General features: G+C 40.4%; 1 protein-coding gene across 1 annotated transcript in view; it reads left to right on the top strand.

The window, feature by feature from the left end:
• The window catches only part of LOC117423436 (kelch-like protein 24), a 34,268-nt gene extending 19,288 nt beyond the window's left edge, over window positions 1–14,980 (top strand). The window contains exons 5-7 of the mRNA XM_034039222.3: window positions 5,439–5,627; window positions 11,176–11,364; window positions 11,694–14,980. Of these exons, the coding sequence (XP_033895113.1) occupies window positions 5,439–5,627; window positions 11,176–11,364; window positions 11,694–11,894 (579 nt within the window). The 3' untranslated portion in view covers window positions 11,895–14,980. The remainder of the gene's footprint in view (window positions 1–5,438; window positions 5,628–11,175; window positions 11,365–11,693) is intronic.
• The last annotated feature ends 8,688 nt before the right edge of the window (window positions 14,981–23,668 follow it).

Genomic DNA, 23,668 nt, shown 5'->3' with positions numbered 1-23,668 from the left:
CCAACTTGAGGCCTCAACCAGGCGAAGGTAGCCATCCCAGCATCCACTCTTGAGCTTCCCTCTCTTGGGCTCTTGACGTTCGGGCTCTACCTTCATGGGCGTGGGATGCACGGGCTCCCCCCTTCCGGGCGCTGGATGCACGGGCTCACTCCCTCTGGGCGCTGGATGCACGGGCTCCCCCCCTCTGGGCGCTGGATGCACGGGCTCCCCCCCTCTGGGCGCTGGATGCACGGGCTCCCCCCCTCTGGGCGCTGGATGCACGGGCTCCCCCCTTCTGGGCGCTGGATGCTCGTGCTCCCCCCTTCTGGGCGCTGGATGCTCGCGCTCCCCCTTCTGGGCGCTGTAGCCTGTTTCTTCGCCTTCTTGGCACCGCCCCCTCCTTCCCTTCTTTGGGACCAGCAGTTCCACCTCGAGCCATGGAGGGGGTTGGTCGGGTGCTTTGTGCCCGACCTTGCCGACGGCAAAGCACCACTCTTCCCCTTTGAGGGAGGTGAGGCAGGTTTCCTGATCCACCTGCGGCAATGGTATGGCCTTCAGGTGGATCCACTCCTCCGCAGTCTCCACCTCACCTCGATCAAAGGCCTACACAAAGAGGGGGTCTTCATATGGGCACTCCTTCCTTCAACTCCCTCTGATGCTCATGCCACCTCTCCATGTAGGCATCCACTTTATCCATTTTTTTTTTTTTTTCTCCAAACACAAAAACACTTATTCGAAAAAAACGAACAAAAAAAAAAAGACCTTTTCTTTCCTGGTCCGGCTCCTGGAGGAGTTGTTTGTCCCACGCAGGACACCATATGTGGCAGGATGGCTTGCAGTGGTGAGGTGTGGTGACGTCACGGAACAGGAAATACCAGAAACAAAATAATGGGCTGGTGAAGCTGGATGCTACTGCGGTCAGCGTATTTATTAATAAACAAAACAAGCGATTTGAACAAAACAACAAAACAGAAACCAAAGGGCACGTTGGCCAAACAAATAAACAGAAACAAGTATATCTAAATATAGCAATTGTTTTATTCTCCTCGCTCTCTCCGCTCCCCGTACTCTCCTCTCTACAATCTTCTCGCAGCATGGACAGCTGCAGGTTCTTATACTCTGGCCGAGGGGTTAACTAGCTGTTAATTATTTTATTACCCCTCGGCCACAGTCTGCACGCGTTTAGTAAGGATGCGTGACTGTCAGCTAGTTAAATAATCAGTAGCTGATCAGCCACGCATCCTCACAAAGTTTTTAAATATAAAAACAATAAGAAATATGCGACGCGCCGCAAACAATAATATAAATAATAATAAATAAATATATAGGGGCGGGACACTCCGCCACACACACTCATTGGCATTGCATTTAAAATCTGCTCTGTATATTAATACTGCTGGGGTAAAATCTGGGCACTGCTAATTCAGGAAGCATGCAGGGGAGTTTGAAATAATGATCCAACTGTAGAAGATCCAAATACATATTAACATCAATAAATAAATAAAAAGCAATGGTGTTCAACCCTGGCCATCAGGTACCCCAAACTCTCTTTTGTTAACCAGGGATGTGGTATTTTTAAACGATCTTACGGCATAAAAATCACTCCCCTAACTGGCCTTCCTGCTCGGATACCTGCCTTCTGTAGATGGGACACAGGACTACTCCCAGAAGTACATTCAAAACATCTATGCATTTCTTTTTTTGAAGAGTGTGTATGTGTATACTAGTGGAACATGCCACCTCCAATATTCCCAATATGCAGAGGTGGAATATTCCACTTCATATTCCGATCATGCTGTTTACATGGCGGAATATATATTCAGATTAATCAGTATTCTGAATACTAGTGGTATATTACTTCCATATAAACACACTGAATGTTAACCCCATCCAATACTGTAAACTCTGCACAGAAACCAGGGCCAGAGTACCCAGTTAGAAATGAAGTGGAGATAGACTTGGGATAGAAGGTCGGAGACACTTCTTCACACAATGGTGGTGTGTGTATGGAATAGGAATAATCGGGTATTGATTTGAGATTCAGTCAGATCAATACTTTGATTGATCTTGGTTTAGGATCAAAATATCCATACTAGAGCTCGATCTACCCAGTATAGAACCAGCAGCTGAAAGTTGTACATTTGTGTATGACTTTCTTTTGTACGAACACAAAGTAAATGAATCTACCTTCGGGCGATGTCTCCAGGAGTTTATCTTTAGAAACAGATGGTTTCGTTCAGTATTCATTCCTGATAAGTACAGGAGGTCTGTGTGTGTGTATGTGTATGTGAATTTGTTTATGCAGAGCAGTATGGTGGGATGGGGGGAGAGTACATTCTTGGGGGAGGAGGAAAGGGTTTCCAAAGAAGGATGTGGCTCTCGAAGGAATTTTAAAATGTATGTCTTCCTCGAGCAAGGTTTCTGGGAATGCCATTACCACTTCAATGTCAATGTTTTGTGAATAATCCTTTATCATTTAATTAATCTGAAAGTTATTACAAGTGTAAGTTTAGACTGGACTTGACTTGTGAAAAATCACACAAACATACAGTTGTACATGTTTTTTCTCAGTTGAAAACACTGAAAAAGACGAGTCGTAACGTTTGTCATTGGATTTTAGTTTATGTTAGTATATCTTCTCAGTTTTTTTTTTAAGTGTTCTAACCATCACTTTAAACTAGTATCTTTCTTCACAGTACTGATTATCAGTTAGGGCCAAACAGCTGTAAACGTTTAAACAGAAATGTAGACATGATTATATAATATATATATATATAAATTTGTGTTAAGGGTTAACTATGGGGGTTTACATTACTTCCTGAGAACAGTGTATTTCCTGTTTTACCAGGCTACTTGCTGCCAGATCTTCCACATGTTTACTGCTTTGGAATACCTTGTTCAGTTCAGTTCAGTTCACTTCTGTGTTTGCAACGGATCGTGAACTTTATCTGTGAACGCTTTGTTTTCTTTACCAAAGACTGTGTGTGATACTGCAAACCATGACACTGCGTTGAGTCTCTGCAGCTGTTCCCCATTGTCAAGTCTTGAATGTGTTGCATGATAACTGAGAGACTGTTGACATTAATAAAGACAACCATGCGGTTAAATTAGGAGCCCATCTTCATCCCAAACCTTGAAATCAGGGCAGTTTGCCAGTAAGGTACTTTCTCTAGCATTCAAGCCTTTTGAACAGAACATAAAACACAGTCCTCTCTGTGAAAACGATGCACTATATATACAAAGAAGACATTCAAACAGGCATCCTCTAAAAATGTTGAGACTGTTGGAGATGTTTATAAAGAGCTGAGGACTGCCCTAGTTTAATTTAAACTGAGTAACGGAAAGCAGAATAACTGGATCTGGTTAAGAGCTGCAACAAAAATACATGTGCAAAGGGTGCAGATTAACCAGTTCATTCTCATTGAGTCAAATAAAAAGTATCGGGCTCTTCAAATGGTCACTGTCTAGAAAAGTTACATTGAGCTTAGAACTAGTGAATTTCAAGCTCAAGGCAAAGGACTGTGGCGCTGGGATTCAGTTGTTAACCGGCACAGACACCATGAAAACCCCTCACAGCTTTGCAAGCTCACCAGACATGAACACCCCTGCCATTCGGTCAAGCAAAAACTGATGTGAACCCTCCCGAAGACTGAGCTGAAACCACCAGACAGATGAGCCTCCTACGCCGCTGTGTTCTTGATACATGTCACACTTTACATTTTGCATTTATTTGGAAATAACGCTTATTCAATTATCAGTATTAACATTATTTTGCATACATTATTGGGGGTTAGAGCAATATATGGTGGTGGTGTCTGTATATCTGCCCATCTGTATATCACACTTACATTTTTACATCTATCTTGAGAACACAAGAAGTAAATCAGTGATTTAATATACTTTACCATGATATTAACTCCCCATTCACTTACCTACTGGTATCTAGTTCTTAAATATCACTTAATCAGCTGTTGTTTCCATTTCTTGTTCTGTGCGTATTATATATGTCATGGTCATCAACGTATTCATCTTACTGTGGCTTGAATTTTGAATTTACAACAGTGGCAGGGGGTGTATGTTACTGACATACTTGCTGTTATAGTAAGATATTAATGTGTAGACTAGAAAGTATTAGTAATAAATAGTTTTACTTTATATACATTCAGCATTAATTCAATTACATTTCAGTGACAGGAAGATACTATGAAGGTTAAGTTGATAGTGAAAAGCTGTTTTAAATTACACTGTGCCGGAAGCGCAAATCGCACCCTGAAATACAAAGCACTGTGTGTTGTGAATGCAGATTCCATTTGAAAACAGTAACATGATACACTTGAGTTAAGAGCCTCGGGAATCACAAAGAGAAGTAGTTGAAAGAACATGTTAGCTACTGTATGTACTGCCCAATTAAATTATTGATTCCGGTGGACACGTTTAGGATGCTATTGTTAAGCTGGCTGTGTAACACTTATGACTGTTCTGTAACCATTCCCAGGTAACCAGCTACACCTGTTATACTGACAAGCCTGCAGGACGTTTCCTATTATTCACAGAAACATGCAGGGAAAACAAACAACCAAACTGATACATTTCAGCTCATCATAAAACAAGTCAGCAGCCCTATAAGCTTGGTTGGTGTATGTTTATAGGAACAGTCTGTGTGTCTGCTTCTATTTGAAATCTTAGCAGTGCCCTGGGAACTTGTATTAAAGTTTCCATCCTCTGAGACACTGGTCTAGCGTTAATTAAACAGGCCATTTTGTTTCTGCTTTTATTTTAAATTTCTTCTGTATATTCAGCTTGAACTCAGTGAACAGCATTGATACCTTCCTCACAAATTGATTATCGGTCACTGCATCCAGTGTGTACTTGGAGGCAAGCGTTCCCCTCAATAGTATAAACATGTTGACTCCAGTTTAATATCAGGTTATATCCATGTACACTCAATGTGTCCTGTAGTTATCGCTCAAGTATGCTGTTTGTAATTGTCTGCGCGAGAATGTTTATGAAAAAGCAGAAAACAAAATCTGTTTTGGTCCCAGTACAGCTGTTTATACCATACTGTTAACACCCCTAGACCATCTGTAATCTCATGACGACTACATATATACCATACCTTATCTAGTGCATAACAGAAGCATGCATTTGAGCTTTACTGTAAGTGAAAGATAATAATTTGGTTAAAATGAAAATAGTCATTCTGAGGTCTATGCTTATAGGCTTTTCTTACACAAGTGAAATATTTATAGCGAACTGTGTTTGAGTTCTTAAGGGTGAAGTTCAAAAGTGTGACTGTTGCGCCAAGGGAGTTTTTCTCAAATCTAACTGGTCACGTCACACAACCTTCTTCCAGTGGTGGAAGACTGAAGTATGATCCAGCTATTCTACATGATTTCTAATGGGAGATATGATTCCAAAGAAGGGAGCATGCTGACTGTGTGTGTGCTGTCTGCTTGCAGGTGTATGCGGTCGGGGGCTACGACGGGCAGAATCGTCTGAGCAGCGTGGAGTGCTACGATTCCTTCTCGAACCGCTGGACCGAAGTTGCACCCATGAAAGAGGCAGTCAGCTCCCCTGCTGTGGCCAGCTGTGCCAACAAGCTCTTTGTGATTGGAGGAGGGCCAGATGACAACACCTGCTCCGACAAGGTCAGTGCACAGCTTCACACTGCCCAGGAACACATTTATTTGATAGTGGGGAAATAACAAGGAAAATGTTAACTATCTTGTGTTGTATTACAACCCGGCCTTGTCCTGTTGGAATCCTTTGAGCAGATAACTCTTGGCAAGGGCTTCAAAGTGAAGTGTCTCATATGTTTTTTTACTTTGTTCGGAAGGCTGTTTTTTTAAAGGTCCGTGTTTTAAATAGCTCTATAGAGTTTACTATTCCCAAAACTTAACTCCTAAGTTATTTAATAATATTTTGAAGGAATAAATAGATTTGCAGCATGTGGGAAGTTGCTGCAGTGAAGGAAGAAAATTTGGGAGAAACACTGGGGTAAAATATTTGGGCACACAACGGAAAACAAAAAACTGTACTGCAGTGAAAATAAAAGTTTAATGTGTATCATCTCTAATTTAGTTTCACAAGGCCTGTCTTTCACCACAGCTGTGAAAGAAAAACACTTTCTGTACATTAAGTATGTGTTTAACAACATTTTCTGGGGACCCCCAGAGCATCTTGTTTACATTCCCCAAGGGTAGTTTTAGAGGTTGGGATTTCCACCTTGAAACGCACACGATCAGTTTCCTCATCAGGTCAACATATGATGTTCTCCCATCACCACAGAACCTAAACCTCTGGGTAGGAGAGGATCCCTCATGTCCTTTGTGTTCATCACCTGCAACATTAAGGCACATTTTGACAGGATGTAAGGTGGCTCTTAGCCAAGGACGGTTTACTTGGCGCCATGACCAGGTGCTGCGATGTTTGGCCTTAGCATTGGAAGACAAGCGTAACATGACCAATAAGTTGCCACCTGTTCCATCAAAACATTACACACAAAAGACAACATTCCTCCGCCCAGGAGAGCAACCACCAAGAAAAGGTGTTAAAACCAATCCTCGCCCAGGACAACTGGAAGCTGCTAGAGACTGGAATATGCTGGCAGATGTTGGTCAACGGCTTATTTTTCCACCTGAGATTGCCACCACTAACCTTCGACCAGATATTGTCTTGTGGTCTGGATCAGCACGCCTTGTTCACCTGGTAGAGTTAACAGTGCCATGGGAGGACGCTGTAGATGAGGCGTATGAGAGGAAGAAACTGCGGTATGCTCAACTAGCCACTGAAGCGGAACAGCGAGGATGGAGAGTTCGGGTTTACCCAGTGGAAGTGGGTTGTCGAGGATTTGTGGCACACTCTACAACCCGGTTTCTCAGAGACGTCGGATTCAGTGGCCAAGAGTTGCGTCGCACAGTGAAGAACTTATCTGAAGCAGCAGAGAGGAGCAGCAACTGGCTGTGGTTGAGACGGAAAGATTCTGGCTGGGGACAGGTAAGTAAGCTGGGCTGAGTTGAGTGGGGGACGGAGGGGGTTGATGCTGGGACGCCAGAATCACCGTCGAGCCCTCTTGAGGTGTCGTGGGCTAGTCGACGAAACACTGAGGATGGAAGGTGCCCACTTGAAAACCCCAGAGATGTACCCTACTTAGCTCAATCCAGACGGTTGTCATGCTGATGCGCTGGGGAGGCCGCACTTTGGTTGATCCCCGGAGCCAGCATCGCAGCCGTTGTGTGTGCTGATGCGCCAGGGAAGCAAAATAAGCTGATCCCTGGAGCCAGCATTACACTTCAGCCATTAACACCAGACAGAAGGATATCTACATCATCATATGGAAGGAAACGTAAATGGATGGAGACGCATATGGATCACATTAGTTTACTGTAAAGCTACGTCTTAGTTGGTGCTTATCTTGGCGAGAGCCGAGTTCAAATCAGCATGAAGTTTTAACATCTACTCTCGTGTAATGGAAATCACTTTAAATCAGCATAGTCTGACTATTGCATGCAGCAGTGAGAGGTTATAGATGATCCCTTCTTGCTTGGTAATGTAAAAAAAGGGGATCATATTTCTTCTTTTTAATTCTGGGTGGTGCACTGGGCCAGTTTTATGAGCTGTCTTGTTTTGCATCCAATCTGAGATGCAAACATGAAGCTAATGTACCAGCTGGTGAAACTTTAGGAATTAGATTAAATTAACTGAGTGCTGCTGCTAAAGCAACACAACTGCCTAACGCACAAGATCACAAGACATTATAGTGGGCGGGAGGCAGGTGTGATTCCAGACCTCTCTTCTGTTTCAGGCTGAACACCATCTGCCTGGCTCTGTACCCAGGTATAACGTGACACCACATTAGCAGCTGATCTCTAGATACACACACCTGCTCTAAAGGCTTTTACAGTACAATACTTTCACTGTACAAAGGGCCAGGGTCATATATGTTTAGTGTCTTTTTGATCGAATGGCTTCAGAAAAAAATGTAATTAAATCTTCTTTTGAGATCTTGTAATTGATTAGTATCAATGTTTTGAGTGATTTGGTAGAATTTTGTTTTGCTATACACATGGTAATCAATTACAGCACTGTCATACTAGATCAGTGTCAGGAACCTTGTGCAATACTCTAGTATTTGATATTGTGATGCCATGCATTTTTTTTTTTTTTTTTTTTTTATTATTTTTTTTTTTTTAAAGCCTTTTAATTTAATTTTCATTTAATATCGTCACAGAGTTTTCTTTGGGTACAATACTAACTAACGAAGCAGGGTAATCACGCTTTTGGAAACTTAACAGTTGGCATTATAGACTAATCCCAGAAGCTAAAGCTGGAATTTATTTGAACTTCATAAAATACTAAATGGTGTAGATGAGATTAAACCAAGCATTTAAGTGAGTAAATGGAAGCCAGCAAAAGGCATTTCAGACAGAAGGTAGGAAAGACTTTCTTTACACAGAGATTGCACATGTAGACACAGTTACAGTAGAGATTGTCTTCGGGTTAATGGCGTGCTAGAGAAGGACGAATTCATTCATCAAGAACAATGTGTTCTAATCTATGTTTACCCTTACAATGCTAAATGGCACTGTAAGGGCCTTTATCAAGGCATTTATCAGCATCTACACAGATACGTGCACGTTCTATTTTGGTGACTCAAGATTAGATATTAGTTGGTAAACAAAAACACAATAAAATATACAAATAAGACAAAATCTTCCTGAATAGTTAGTGGTCACATTCCAGAATGCTTCCCCCTCATTCCCCTGCATGCTACGGCATTAGTGATTGTGATGTCTGGTGTTCACTACCATTATTTAAATTTCAAACCTTAATGTTGCCCTGATCATTTTTATTTATATTTACTTTTGTACTTCACATTTGTATATTCAAATATATAAAAAATAACTAAAACAAACATAATGGCATTTATTTAAAATATGTAACTGTCCATTAGAGATCTTTTATAATTTCGTACATTGTAACCCAGTTCAAAATTTACATCACACTTCTTCACTCTTCAGTGAAAAATAACTTGCTTGGAAGAGAGCTATTTTTTTTTTGCTTTGTTTCCACGTTTCTAAACAGATTTGCATTTCAAATCATACTGCAAGCAGACTCAGTGGTTTCAGTTTGGTTAGTTTAAAACTAACTCTGAAGGGAACAGGTAGTTTAGAGCATTTATCTGCTTTCAAATTAACCAGACCTTGGTTTGAATGGGCCCTTACACACATTGAAACAAGTGTGCATTTCTGTCTGTTTGTGAAACCTGCTTTGTCTTTAGACTAACTAGTTTATTATATACCCCACTATGAAACTGCTTTGTCTTATAACTAACTGTAGTATACTGTATACCCCACTAGACACAAACAGCCCCTACAAAAAGCTTTTGTCCACAATTATTTCGCCATAGAAGGCCGTACATACATTTTCTTTTACTAGGAGCATACTAGTAACTGGATATCCTAGAGCCAGCCTGATCCAATCTTGACATCTTGAATTACTTTTTTTTCCTGGTGAATGGTAGGAAATGCAGACACTGTCAGTCAGTGTGTAAAGCAACGACAACGAAGGTAAGGCAGGCATACATTTGCATACTTTTGTACAGCAGTGATGGGAAAGCACACAACACAAATGTCCCATTTCACGAGGCTATCGCTTTAACAAGTGGCTGTGCTATAGAACAGCTTGGCAGACAGTTTGGGAATTCAGCAGTTGGCTGACAGTGTGGAATTTGCTGTACTTTGTTAGAAAGATGATCCGTAGCTCAGTTTCACCACAGCTCATTTTGTTCGGCAATATTTCATTTGCTAGTTTTTAGGGATGCACCGAATTTTTTGGGATTCGGCCCAATACTGAATCCATCTCAAAAGATTCGGCCGAATACCGAATCTACAAAAACTGGTCAAGAAAACTGAAGGAAACTGTTGAATGAAAAACAGACTGGCAGCTACTAACAAGGGACACGTACAATCTATAGTTTTGAGCCTTTTAGTTAATAGTATTTTTATTACCGAATGGAAATATATCCCTGACTAGCCCCCTCCCCCTACAACAGAAACGTCAAAAAACATAACCGTTTACTTTACCTTTACAAGAAAGGAGAGCTGCATCTTTGCCATAACCTACTATTTTCTTTAATGACGTTTCAAATAGGCTTGAAATAAAACACAGCAGTTCCCAAATGGTTTAACTTGTATGGGCACGTTGCAGTAACGTAAAATTCAATTACTAAAGCATATTTTCAACAACGTCTTGCACATCTGACAGTTGTAAACTTACAAAAAGTATATATTTCTGTCCACCATTTTATTTTATTATATATTTTTTTTATCTCAGTATGATCTCTAGAACACGTTGGACAGACAAAACAACAAAGCACAAAAGTCTACAACAGTTTGCTGTTACTATATATTACAGGTTTACTGCATAACTTTACTCCATGAAAAGTGTGATGTGAATGTGCTGTTGCATACAGGGGTATGTTTGCATTCAGCAGAGGAGTGTGTTTAGTGCGTGTGCCACTAGTAATTTAGGAAGTCAAGAGCTGCAACAGAGTTCATCAAACGTGTTCTTGTTATTAAATACAACAGTTACATTCAATACCGGATTCGTGTCTTTTATTTAAAGAACTGCACACATTGGAGGGATGTATTAAAATGGTTGTGCGTCTGATGTAACACTTATTATGTTACCAAAACCAAGTCTGTGCTACAGTATCTGTTCCTCTCAGCATGAAGAAGCTGCCATTGATCTTGTCAGCGGTATTGTGTTTGAATAGTTAAAACACTGAAATCCGGAATAATCTACACAAATTGTGAAAGATGAACCCTAAAAAAAAAAGCATACCTAAAGCATCTAAGATTTATAATGCTAAGCAGACAAATGTATTTCTGACAAAAATGTCTTCTCTTTTAAAAGCATTTCCTCCATTCTTTAATGAACTATTTTTGAAAGTAGAAAAATCCATGTTACAAGATGATAAACAAACACTGAGGGTGCTTTAGAAAACTTGTATTATATTGTTTTGGTTCTCGTTTTGTAAAATTAACAGGCCTTTTTACCTTTTGAATTACAAGACAAAACACACTGAAAATATGGCCCTTGGTGTTTTATAGTTTAACCCCAGAATTTGATTGTGTGTCTTAAGGTTTGAATGAATCAAGTAAAGAAAAAAGTAAAGTAATCCTTTCCTTTCAGGTCCAGTGTTACGATCCTGAGTCGAACACGTGGCTGCTGCGTGCAAACATCCCCATCGCAAAGAGATGCATCACCGCCGTGTCTCTGAACAACCTGATCTACGTGTCCGGAGGCCTCACCAAGTCCATCTACTGTTACGATCCCGTTGAGGACTACTGGATGCACGTCATGCACACATTCAACAAACAGGTAGGGGGCGTCGTTCCATTTGAAAGCCCCCTGATTATTCCATGCTGGCAGGCCCGGTATACATGTTTTACACTTCCCATTTTTACATTTAAGTTACTGAGAGTATGCCTTTTTACACTTATGGTGCATATTATGGCTAGAGAACCGGTTGTCCGATTGTGATAAAACATGGACATTCTTAAACACCAACTAATGAGAATTTCAGAAACTGGGGACTTGTTGAAAAACCTGCTTCTGTACGCACATCCAGATATGTGGTTGTGTGCAACAGATAAGGTTAAACAGTTATTTGTGTAGAAACACCATTACCTGGTTTTGTTTCCCCGCAGGAGAGCTGTGGAATGTCAATATGTAATGGCAAAATCTTCATCCTGGGAGGAAGGGGGGAGAATGGAGAAGCCACAGACACTATTTTGTGTTACGACCCGGCTACAGGAATCATCACAGGGGTGGCAGCCATGCCCCGGCCCATCTCCTACCACGGCTGTGTGACCATCCACAGATACAATGAGAAGTACTACAGGCCCTGAGACACTCAAAACCGGGACGGACACTTCAAATCCACAATTTGAGGAGACTATCGGCAGTCCCGCAGAAATATCTTAGAATAGAGATAAGAGCCTTTCGTAGCTTTGTTTCGTTGGAGTGGTGTATTTTTATTTTTGGATTTCATTTTGGTAGGAGTGAGTGCAAGTTAGTAACTTTCTGTATAACATTGCCTTACTCGGTTTTTGTTTTTAATTATATAAGATTGTGATAATAATTTAAAATTGAGATTATTGGCCAAACAGCTGTTCTTGATAACTCATGTAATAAACAGCTGTGACCCAACCCCCCCTTGGAAACTGTATCAAGGAACTGAAACTTTTGGTAAACACAGCAGTTACGAAACAGCCTTTAGACTGGATGCAAGAAACTGCGATTCATTCATTTGTAGCTTTGACAAAGCTGTACATACCGCTGACAACTTAAAAATGTACATCAATAAGGGGAATAGGCTAATATATATATGAAGGCAATAATGTTGTAGTAATTTAAGGTGGACTTGTTTTATTTTTAGTTTTTTAGTTTTTCTTCCTAATGCCAAGTACCTACAGAATACCACTAATACGCCCTGCAACATGCACAACATGCTGGTCAAGGCAGTGCCTTCATTCATCAGATCGGTTTTGTTAATCAAGTGTAAAAGGCCATTGAAAACCAGATCAGGTTCACTGATTTTCATTTCTACTGTTCTAGAGTATGGCTGCAAATCAGCATGTCAGATACTTTGTATTGCAAGCTCTGTACCCTGGCTATGCCTGCTGCTTCACACTTGGAAAAGTGCCTTAGTCCTGGGCTGAAACGCCCCAGCTGTGATGTCAACTGGGCTCAGATTCATAGTTCAGTGTATTGGTGAAACAAGCCAGTCAGTGGCTAAGAGATCTGCTCCAGACCAACACACTAAGCAGCATAACAATTTCCAACGACAGTTTCACATCAGCGATCTCTGATCTCTGAGTGTAACGCCTGGAATTAACACCACCATCCTAAAAATATCAGAAATCATCACAAAACAGATTATTAAGAGCGATCATCTTATTTAAAGGCTGCATGTCAAAGCCAGTAATGTACCTGCTCATCCATTGGGTATGACGTGCTTGCGCTAGTGTTACTCACATGAAATGTCACTGTATTGCATACACAAACCACGCTATACCAATTTTAGTTACTTTAGTATTTCTATTCAGTGTTATAATTGTGGCTCTTTGTTAATAAGCTGATATTTTCTTGTAATGCATCGACTGTTTTTTGTACATGGTGCTCTATCGTAGGCTTGCACATCTTTTTTGTTTCATTGTTTTCTTTTTCTTTTTCTTTTTATAGCCGTCAAGAAAGAGAGCCCCAACAGTGCGCTTTGTTCTGTAGAAAAAGCCTTCTTGATAGTTGAATAATTTAAATATTGTAATGTAAATAGGTGTTTATTTTACTGTATCAGTAAACGTCTTTAGCTTGAGTTCATGTAAAGAGAAGTGTGTGGCGCCTGCAAGCTCTTTGAGTTCTCAATGACGGAGATGGGCAGATTAGTAGCGTGAGCGAACCCAAGATTACAAACAGGCACAAAGAAGCACCAGGAACAAGAAACAAAACAGAATGGATTTTCTGTCTTTTAATATGATATAATAACTGGCAGGATTTCCAATGTAATTCCTTAAAAAAATTTAAACAAAGAGCCTAGTTCTTATTAAGCAAAGTGCTGTTATTGAGTGCAAGTGCATATTTATACAGCAGTGCCTTCCACAAGCACTCGCATGTTGCTTTTAAAAAACCCTGTTTTCACTGGAAGATTGGGCTTAGAAATACAGCTGTTGTATTGCTTGGCTTGAGCGTTTTGTTATTATTTATCAATGTAATAAAAATGAATGCAATTTAGCAAGGGATTTGAGTGCAGCTGTCACATGTGATGTAAAGTGATTCTCTGTTCCGGTCCGTAAGTCGTTCCAGGTTTTTATTCCCCCCCAGGACCTGAATTCTCATTTTAAAATCGCTTTACAGTGCCTATCAATGCCTGTACTACCAGTCCTTGTAAATTAAAGGCACTGTATGACAATTGTTTGGTATACATTCAGTTTCAATACAGGCATATACATCCTAACACAGGGTGTATTTAACCACCTAGTTGAAAAAAGAAAACCTGACTAGTGAACCTCAGAAGAGGAGTGGGGCTAAATTGGGAAGTATTTGGAAATGATAATGTGCTTCGTAGAAGTAGCAAGGCCCTGCCGGACCAATCCTTGTCATATTGAAACCCAATAATAATGGATATTGCCCATTTAAGAAACATTATTCCTTGTACGTAGCGGAACGATCTTCCAAGGTGCAAGGCATGTGCCTTCAGAGCCCCAGGTACGAGTTCTAGGACATCCTTTGAGAGAGTTTCCTTCTTTATCCTAATTAAAAATGATAGTGCCTAAAAGTGTGCTGCTAAGAGGATGAGAACAGAGACACGATAGGACAATCAAGGAGGTTGTGTTTTAAAAAACACACACACACACACACACACACACACATACGATTTCTAGGATGTAATCCCATCTCAGGATTTAATTCAGTAGGAGGGTGATGTGAGTGAGCAGGCTTGCGAGTTTGTGACTGCAGCGAGAGTTTAGTGAATATTTACGCGAATAGCTAAAAGGTTTACTTTTTTCTTATGTTTTAAAAAAAATCATATTTTGGTAACCTTTTGTGGACTGAGTTTGTATGATAGATACCGCATGATGTGTTTGTCCTGGGTGATTGTATGAAAAGGAGCAGTTGGCAGGATGAGGACCGTACGCAGACCATGATACCACTGTGCTTGAGTGTGCGTTTGCAGGCTGCTTGAACGTTGAGCGATGGCGAACTTCGGCAGTCTTTTGTGATGAAGATCCACCGAAGCAAAGCATTTATTTTATTTAAAGGCGGCGTGATAAGCCAATTTAGCTTTCTATTCATAAGCCAGTAATGTACCTGTCATGGTTATATTATTGTATGATGTGATAACTGTTCTTTTTATTTTACTTGTTCTATTTAAATGTATTTGTATGAGAGTTACACTGATGCCTTCATATATTAAAAGAATTTTGTTTGTTACGTTTTCCTGTTTTAATTTTTGAGTGTTCATTAACTTCAAAGTATTGGAGAACAGTCAGCGATGGTTTTGTAACATATTGTATGTCACTTCAGAAACCCTATAAACTAGGGGGAGCCGAAATAAGCGTTAAAGGCAAAAAAAAATACACAAACATTAGGAGGTTAAACATGACACATGCAAGCAAAACAGAAAATGATGACATATAATGGGACACTCTTATATTTTCTGATGAGTCCCACTAAGTCAGTGATTGTCTCTGGAGATGAACCTCACAGATATTTTCCCTTAAACATCTGCAGGTGACAGTGAACCACAGGGGACTTTTCTATATAGTGTGGGTAGCAACTTGGTCCACCCCTAATACAAGTTTACCACACTAAATTTGCACAGTACTTTGGCAGTACCTTGGTAAAAAAAAAAAAAAATGGGTTTGGCCAATTTTTTTTTTAACTTGACCTATGCTTTACCATGCCGTCACTGTTTTATTACACTTTGCTATTCTTTTACTATGGGAGACTTTTACAGAGCTGGTCATTCAAGTTTTCTGTGACGGAACAGTCACAGCAACCCAACAAAATCAGTAAGTTGATTACGATTTCTTTCCTGTCATTACAGTATGTATAACGGAAGATTTAAAAAAAAAAAGAATTCTCTAGAACGTGCTACTTTCAATGGTGACCCTTATGCAGACCTGTCTGTCATACTCTACAATCTTGTACAGACTTACCATAGCCGTCCGTAGACCTGTCCTATAATCTGATTTTACATTGTAAACACCTTATTCACCAGTAGATTGCTACAGTTTCCACCATGTGTAAAAGACTTAGTTACTACACCTTTAATATCCTGTATTGCTAATGGACAGTTTCTTTTGCACTGCGTCATAATGATTAGTGTAAAGTAAACAAAGTCTGTCAGTCTCCTAGTCTTTCACACATGCGATGTAGGAGAGAACGGCATACAAATAATTGCTTAGGTAGAGCTGACTCATCGCTTAGATAATAAATCAATTGATTAAATAGCTTTATAAATACACAAGTATCTTATGTAAATACAAGCAAGCAGCAGTATACTCCCCTAGACTAAACAACCACAGTCTTTAGAGTGTAACTTTTTTTTGTCAATATTTATTAAGCAGGTTTTTAACACAGAAGGTAAACACATTTCATTAGCTTACCAACGGTTAATTCTGAAATGCCTTTTGGGAAAGCAGGTCACTTCCTGGGATTTTCTTTTTTAGTGTCGAGCCTCAGACTAACCTAATGCTGTATATGATATTTCAAAGCAGACAAGGAAGCTAGTTTATACTGCCACGTATGAGAAAAGTCTGCTTTACATTGACCTATATTTAATATGAGCATGTGTTGTGTCTAGTCTACCAGTGCTATCAAAACCTCCATCACTTCGATAAACCAGTATATAATATGGTCACCCTAAAGGGGACAGTTCAGGGTACAGTATTCAAATTCAGGTTTTCTTTGCTTATTTGAACTATTTAACATCTGATATTGCACATGTTGTTTATATATTTACTGTTCAAAGAAAAACATATATAATATATATAGTGTGTGTGTGCAATTTAAGTGTGGTGTTGGTTGACCTTGGGTAAGTGATTTACCATCTCTATTGTTCCAGTAGGGTCTACACCTCTATCCTCCAGAATTGTCATCACTTTTAAACTATTACATCCTTTAGTGACAGTGGGCTTCCCGTATTATGGATTTCATTAACACCACCTGCTTACAATAACAAAGCTGTGTCTGTTGACTCTTTATTAATCATCAAAAAGACATAGGAACACCATAATGGGACATTGGCGACACTGAGATACCCCATACTGAAAACGGCATATTCATTGGAGGTCACCACTGAAGATACTGAGATACTCCACTTCATACTGAAAACGGCATATTCATTGGAGGTCACCACTGAAGATACTGAGATACTCCACTTCATACTATAAATAGCATATTCATTGGAGGTCACCTATCCAAGTAATGATTGGGCCAAACTCTGCTGAGCTTCAAATACCATTCCCCAAGACCAATGGTCATGCAGTTGCAATTTCAGTTGACCTGAGAGACCTGCACAAACAGTTGTGTTTTGCACAAGTTTCGACCGGTTTTTAATTCATGTCAAGGCAAAAATTCTACCAGGGACGACATTAGAAGCACAAGAGCAGCTGCAGTAAAATGGTATGAGCCATTGAATGAATGGAACTACAGTGATAACATGACAGTGGTAGGAACCAATACACACTGGTAATCCATTGCAAAGACATGGTACTATATGAGTACTAGAATGCCACCGTCACAGGACCGCTGTACTGCTACACTATACAGTATGTCTACTATTGGTTCTGCTAGAATTTCCTTAGGTTATAAGATTATAATGGTATCTCAATGGGATTTTTCAAAAGGTACAGGTCAGTACTTGTTGGTGTACTGAATACACTGTATATCTTTAAAGTAGTTATTTATACTGAAGAATACTTGTAGCATGTTATTATATAAGAAATAAGAACATAAAAAAGTTACTAACAAGAGCTTTATCGTTCCCCAGTACACAATTGATTCCAGAACTTTGTTTAATCAGCACTTACAGGATCCAAATGATTCATCAACAACATGGCTAGGTAATCCTCCAGTCCTGGTCTCTGTGGATGACATAGTGACTATGATTAACGTTGTTGACTGTAGGTTTTCGCTGGACTCTCTCCAAAGACACAATGTAGTTTTTGTAATTGAATACATAACCTTTACCCTTTATCTGTTTTTTTTTTTTTTTACTTACATGTGCTGGTAACGACACTAACAATACCAAACAGCTGTTGGGATATCTGATTTCTGAAAATCAGGAGGCTGATTTTCAAACCTCGTGTGAATAGGATTATTATTATTATTTATTTCTTAGCAGACGCCCTTATCCAGGGCGACTTACAATCGTAAGCAAATACATTTCAAGTGTTACAATAAGAGCAAGAAATACAATAACTTTTGTTCAAGCAAAGCACAAGTGTGACAAACCACAATTCAATAATACAGCAGATAATAGTGATAGTTACATCAGGATATGATTAAATAGTGATAGTTACATTAGGATATGATTAAATACAAAGTACTACAGGTTAAACACTTGGCAGATTACAGTATTCTGAAGTACAGGATTAAATGCAGTAAAATAGGGGGCAGATAAGAGCAAAATAAAGCACATTTACATGAAGGGTGATAGTGTCCCAGGATACAAACAGAGGAGTTCTACAGGTGCTGTTTGAAGAGGTGAGTCTTAAGGAGGCGCCGGAATGTGGTCAGGGACTGGGCAGTCCTGACATCTGTAGGAAGGTCATTCCACCACTGCGGAGCAAGGGTGGAGAAGGAGCGGGCTCTGGAGGCAGGGGATCGTAGCAGAGGTAGAGCTAGTCTTCTAGTGCAGGCGGAGCGGAGAGGTCGAGTGGGGGTGTAGGGAGAGATGAGGGTCTGGAGGTAGCTGGGTGCAGTCTGGTCAAGGCATCTGTAGGCTAGTACAAGAGTCTTGAACTGGATGCGAGCGGTGATCGGGAGCCAGTGGAGCGAGCGGAGTAGTGGAGTAGCGTGGTCGAAGCGAGGCAGAGAGAACACCAGGCGGGCAGCAGAGTTCTGGATGAGCTGGAGCGGATGGGTGGCGGACGCAGGGAGGCCAGCCAGGAGGGAGTTGCAGTAGTCTAGGCGGGAGAGTACCAGGGCCTGGACCAGGAGCTGGGTAGCTTAGTTGGTGAGGAAGGGTCGGATTCTTCGGATGTTGCTCAGGAAGAATCGGCAAGTGCATGCCAGAGTGGAGATGTGCTGGGAATAAGAGAGGCAGGGGTCCAGGGTGACTCCAAGGTTCTTAGCGGAAGAAGAGGGAGAGAGTGTGGTAGATTCCAGAGGAACAGAGATAGAGAGATCAGAGGAGGGGGAGGAGGAGGGAAAGAAAAGGAGGTCAGATTTAGAGAGGTTGAGTTTGAGGTGATGTGAGTGCATCCAGGAGGAAATAGCAGACAGACAGGTAGAGATACGGGAGGAGATGGTGGAGTCAGAGGTGGGGAAGGAGAGGAAAATCTGAGCATCAGCAGCATAGAAATGGTATGAGAAACCATAGGATGCGATGAGGGGGCCCAGGGAGCAGGTGTAGAGAGAGAACAGGAGAGGACCCAAGACTGACCCTTGGGGGACTCCAGTTAAGAGAGGGTGAGGTGTGGAGGTTGCTCCACGCCAGGTTACCTGGTAAGTGCGGTTGGAGAGGTAGGAGGAGAACCAGGCCAGAGCAGTGCCAGAGATCCCCAGGTCAGCAAGGGATGATAGTAGAATAGAGTGATCAACAGTGTCAAAGGCAGCAGAGTGGTCGAGGAGAATTAGGACAGAGGAGAGAGAGGCAGCTCGGGCACACTTAAATGGCCAGTAAATCAAATACTATCAAGTGTACACAGCACAAACGTTAGTGTGACTTCACCTCCAATGACTGTCTTATCAGTCTAATCACAGTTTCAGACAGCAAGCAATGGTGTCAGTACTTTACCTCACACAGTTAATCAAAGAGTGCAGCTCATTGTTGCCCAAAGCTGGTTACGAATATAAAATAAGGTTCAGAGACTGCATTTAGAGCACAAAATACCAAACTGACAAGTTATAAAGCAGGCGAACATGTAAATGTATAATAACGGGCAATACTGTCAACAGCGGCAAAGTTACAGGAAGCCTTAATTTACAAGATACAACTGGAATCATGTGATACTGACATAGGTAGGGCATTTAAATACTCATCATTAATTAAGCGCAGGTGCAACCCGTTCTACTGTAATCTAGCCACTCAAAGCCCCTTGGGAAATGTAGTCTTTTAGCCTGTCGCCATTATCTCCCTGAACTACATTTCTTATCTCAGTGGTCAGAAAGGGTATATGCTTCTTTCCAGGCGTGGCCCTATGTACCTGCCCTCAATCACTTTACCCCACACTTTATCACTATATATATATATGTACTGTATATGTGTGTGTGTGTGTTTGTGTGTGTGTGTTTGCTATAACATGAGTTTCTTTCAAAACAGCACATTTGAGACCTATGTAGCTAATGGAAAGTGCAAAACGGGTAAGATTACATTAAATTCCATGTGTTGCTATATTTAAACATGAATAAACAGCAGGAACCACTTGTCCCCCTTTTCCCCTATCAGAGACCAAGCAGCAATGCTGAATCCATGGAATATCTGTGTGATCTATATGGACACTGACATATAACGACCCAGCGAAACGCGCTATCACAGATCAATTCCACTTCATTGTGCTCCTGGTTTTTGTATATATTGATTAGGGATGGGTTGCATTTTGGAGAAATCATATTATTTATTATTATTATTATTATTATTATTATTATTATTTAATTCTTAGCAGACGCCCTTATCCAGGGCGACTTACAATTGTTACAACATATCACATTATACAGATATCATATTATTTTACATACAATTACCCATTTATACAGTTGGGTTTTTATTGGAGCAATCTAAGTAAAGCACCTTGCTCAAGGGTACAACAGCAGTGTCCCCCACTGGGGATTGAACCCACAACCCTCCAGTCAAGAGTCCAGAGCCCTAACCACTACTCCACACTGCTGCTTTAGGAATAACTACAGGGTGCATTGAGTGTACAAGGTCTTTTTAGTGGAAACATCCGAGACAGAGAGAGAGACTGGTGTCTCCCATTACACTGTGTGCCCTGAGATTATAACTATTCCAAGAGTTCTGTTCTAGCAATGGCTCATAATATTATTCGTGTAGAACTTTTGCATTGCCACTGCAGTGCAACTACATGAAACCATTCGATAAGACTTGGTAATGTGTTTGTTCTGCCTAGACCGTGAGCACCACAACTGTTGAATGGTACATTATCAGCAACAGACAAAGTCATTATATATACAGTATATTAAAAAAAAATAGGTTTTAAATAAAGTTCACAGTAATGAAACAGGCTGGTTACATGACAATGAATAACATTTCAGTCATTTATCTTTGGCTGGATTTCAGAAAGCTTCCGCTTAATGATGGTGAAATAACCCCCGCAAACATACCATGCTAATGTATAATTAAACCCTACCTCTAAACCATGTGATACTCTGAACAACACGATGCACATTGTAATTTTACCTGTGGCCGAAGGCAACAGTGTTTCGTAAGTGTAGCCAGTCATACTAGACGGTGGTGCAAGATGTATATCAGCGGAAACTCCAGTTTCTCCGAAATTTAAAGGGATTAGGAATCTACACAGACTGGCATTGCATAACCCTGATTCCTTTTACTACTGGGACCGCTATGAAATCCTATTGAAATCAATGCCATGTTATGATTAAAACTGCTGCACTGTAAGTCTCTCCAACTTACTCAGATGAGCAAGTTCATATCCTTATGATACCATAAGCATATCAACATTCTCAGGGAGACTTCTGTTCACTTGCTCTGCCTTAAACATAATAGGCCCTACTTTGATCCAGTACAAAAGATAAGACCTATTTAACACTTTATAAACTTACAATTATTTTATTCCAAAGTGGATTGTGTGACGGTTCCCTCAACGTGCCTTAGTTGATATACTCTTTTTCTATTAGTTATAATTGTGGCTTTTCAGGCATTTTATTATTATTTGTTTATTTAGCAGACGCCTTTATCCAAGGTGATTTACAGAGACTAGGGTGTGTGAACAATGCATCAGCTGCAGAGTCACTTACAACTACGTCTCACCCGAAAGACGGAGCACAAGTGACTTGTTCAGGGTCACACAATGAGTCAGTGGCTGAGGAGGGATTTAAACCAGGGACCTCCTGGTTACAAGCCTTTTTCTTTAACCACTGGACCACACAGCCTCCTATTTTCCAGCAGGTGGTGATACTGAACATTCCTGGATAGGTCTACGGACTGAGGATCTGGTACAGATTTACCAGTCCAGGCTGAGATAAGCCTGGAAAAGCTCAAACAGACACATGTCAATTACAAGTAATTGTACAATCAGGATCATATTGGAAGTAGATGTAAAACTATAGGGGGTTTGTAGACTGCCAAAGGCACCAACACAAGTTTCAGTTTTATATTGGAATGAGATGAGTAGACTGGAGAGTATATTGGTGCATGACATATCACTGTGATTTATAAACTTGTTTGTCTCACTGATCCTCAGCCACAGATGTAAATACATATTTGGATCAATGAGAAAATGTATTTCTCTGCACGTCACCCTTTGGCAATACATTACATTGCAATCAGTCACCATGAAATAAAATGTCATTGCGACATGAAGGGGTCTACATACAGTATACATATTCAAATATACTTCTGATATGCCAAGTAATAATTACTGTGTACGTGTGATATACACAGATACATGCACCTGTGCTGATTAATGTCAAGTTTCATCACAACTGGATTTGAATTTGTAAATATGGCATTGTAGTGCAGCCCCCAGGCCTGTGCCCTTGAAAGAGAGCCACGACTCAGGAACTGTGGGTTAGAGCGCCTTTATTATTCTCAAACAAACAAAACGAACACAGGAACAAACAAAAGGTTTGAACAAAACTCTACAAACACTTCACAACAAATCCTTGAACAAAACAGCACCCAAGCTTCGGCTATCCCGAAGTTAAGCATCACCTTCAGTGAACCACAACCCCCAAACAAACATTTCATTCTTTTTTTATAGGGTGTGGCCGAGGGTTCATTGATAATCAATAATTCATTCACCACCTGCCCATATTCCATATTATTTCATTTAACCAATAAAACATTTAACTGTGTGACTGGGGCCATCTTGGCCCCAGACCATACCTGATACAATTTGGCCGCCAGCCACCAAACACATTTTTTTAAGTGTGCAGAGCACTTAAAAGAGCACTTTATATTTCCTGTCAATGACTTGTGTTAAAGAATGTCCTCATCAAGTTTCTATTGATACGTGTGACACAAGTACACACTGGTGTTATCAGTTTATTTAGAGTTTCCTTATCATTCTCTGTCAATTAGATCATAAGTTCAGTCCCACAGAGCAGTGTCATACATGACTCCCTTTGCAGTTTTTGCAATTAATGTGTTTGTGGGGAATATTGGGTTGGCAGGGAGGGGGTTAAATTCCTCCCTGCCAAAATACATGTGAGAATGTGGCTGCAGCCTTAAGTAGGTAATTGATTAACTGATGATTAACTAGGCCACATGGCATATAAAGAAGCAGAAATCGTTTGTCTGGAGGAGGAGAGACCATGTGGAAGTTCTGTTTGTTGGCGGTCTTTGGTTTCTTAAGTCAGTGAAGGCATTGCTCAGCCTGATTCTGTTTGGCCCTGTGCCTATTTGTTTTGTGTTTCTGTTTTATTTTTCTTTAATAAATCTGTGCTTTGGTGCTTCACTCTGCAGTTTTGGTCTCTGAGTCTCTGTCCGCATGTTCTATCCCTCACATATCAAATATGCAAAAAAAAGAAGAAAAAGTCAAGTTCAACAATTTAATTTAATTGGCAGCATTCCACTATGCTCAGGCAACACATATTTACAGTCACCTTTTGTGTGGGTGTATATATATATATATATAGGGGACTCAGTTATGATAAGCAACTTTCAGATTAATCCAGTTTTAATCCAGAAAAAAAGATTGAAAATCCACATATTTCAATGTTACAAAAACAGCTTTAAGATGCTTGAGATATTAAT

This window comes from Acipenser ruthenus, chromosome 17 (assembly GCF_902713425.1).
Source record: "Acipenser ruthenus chromosome 17, fAciRut3.2 maternal haplotype, whole genome shotgun sequence".
Taxonomy (NCBI): Eukaryota; Metazoa; Chordata; class Actinopteri; order Acipenseriformes; family Acipenseridae; genus Acipenser; species Acipenser ruthenus.
Note: the sequence above shows the minus strand (reverse complement) of the source record. Positions and strands in the feature narration are given on the sequence as shown.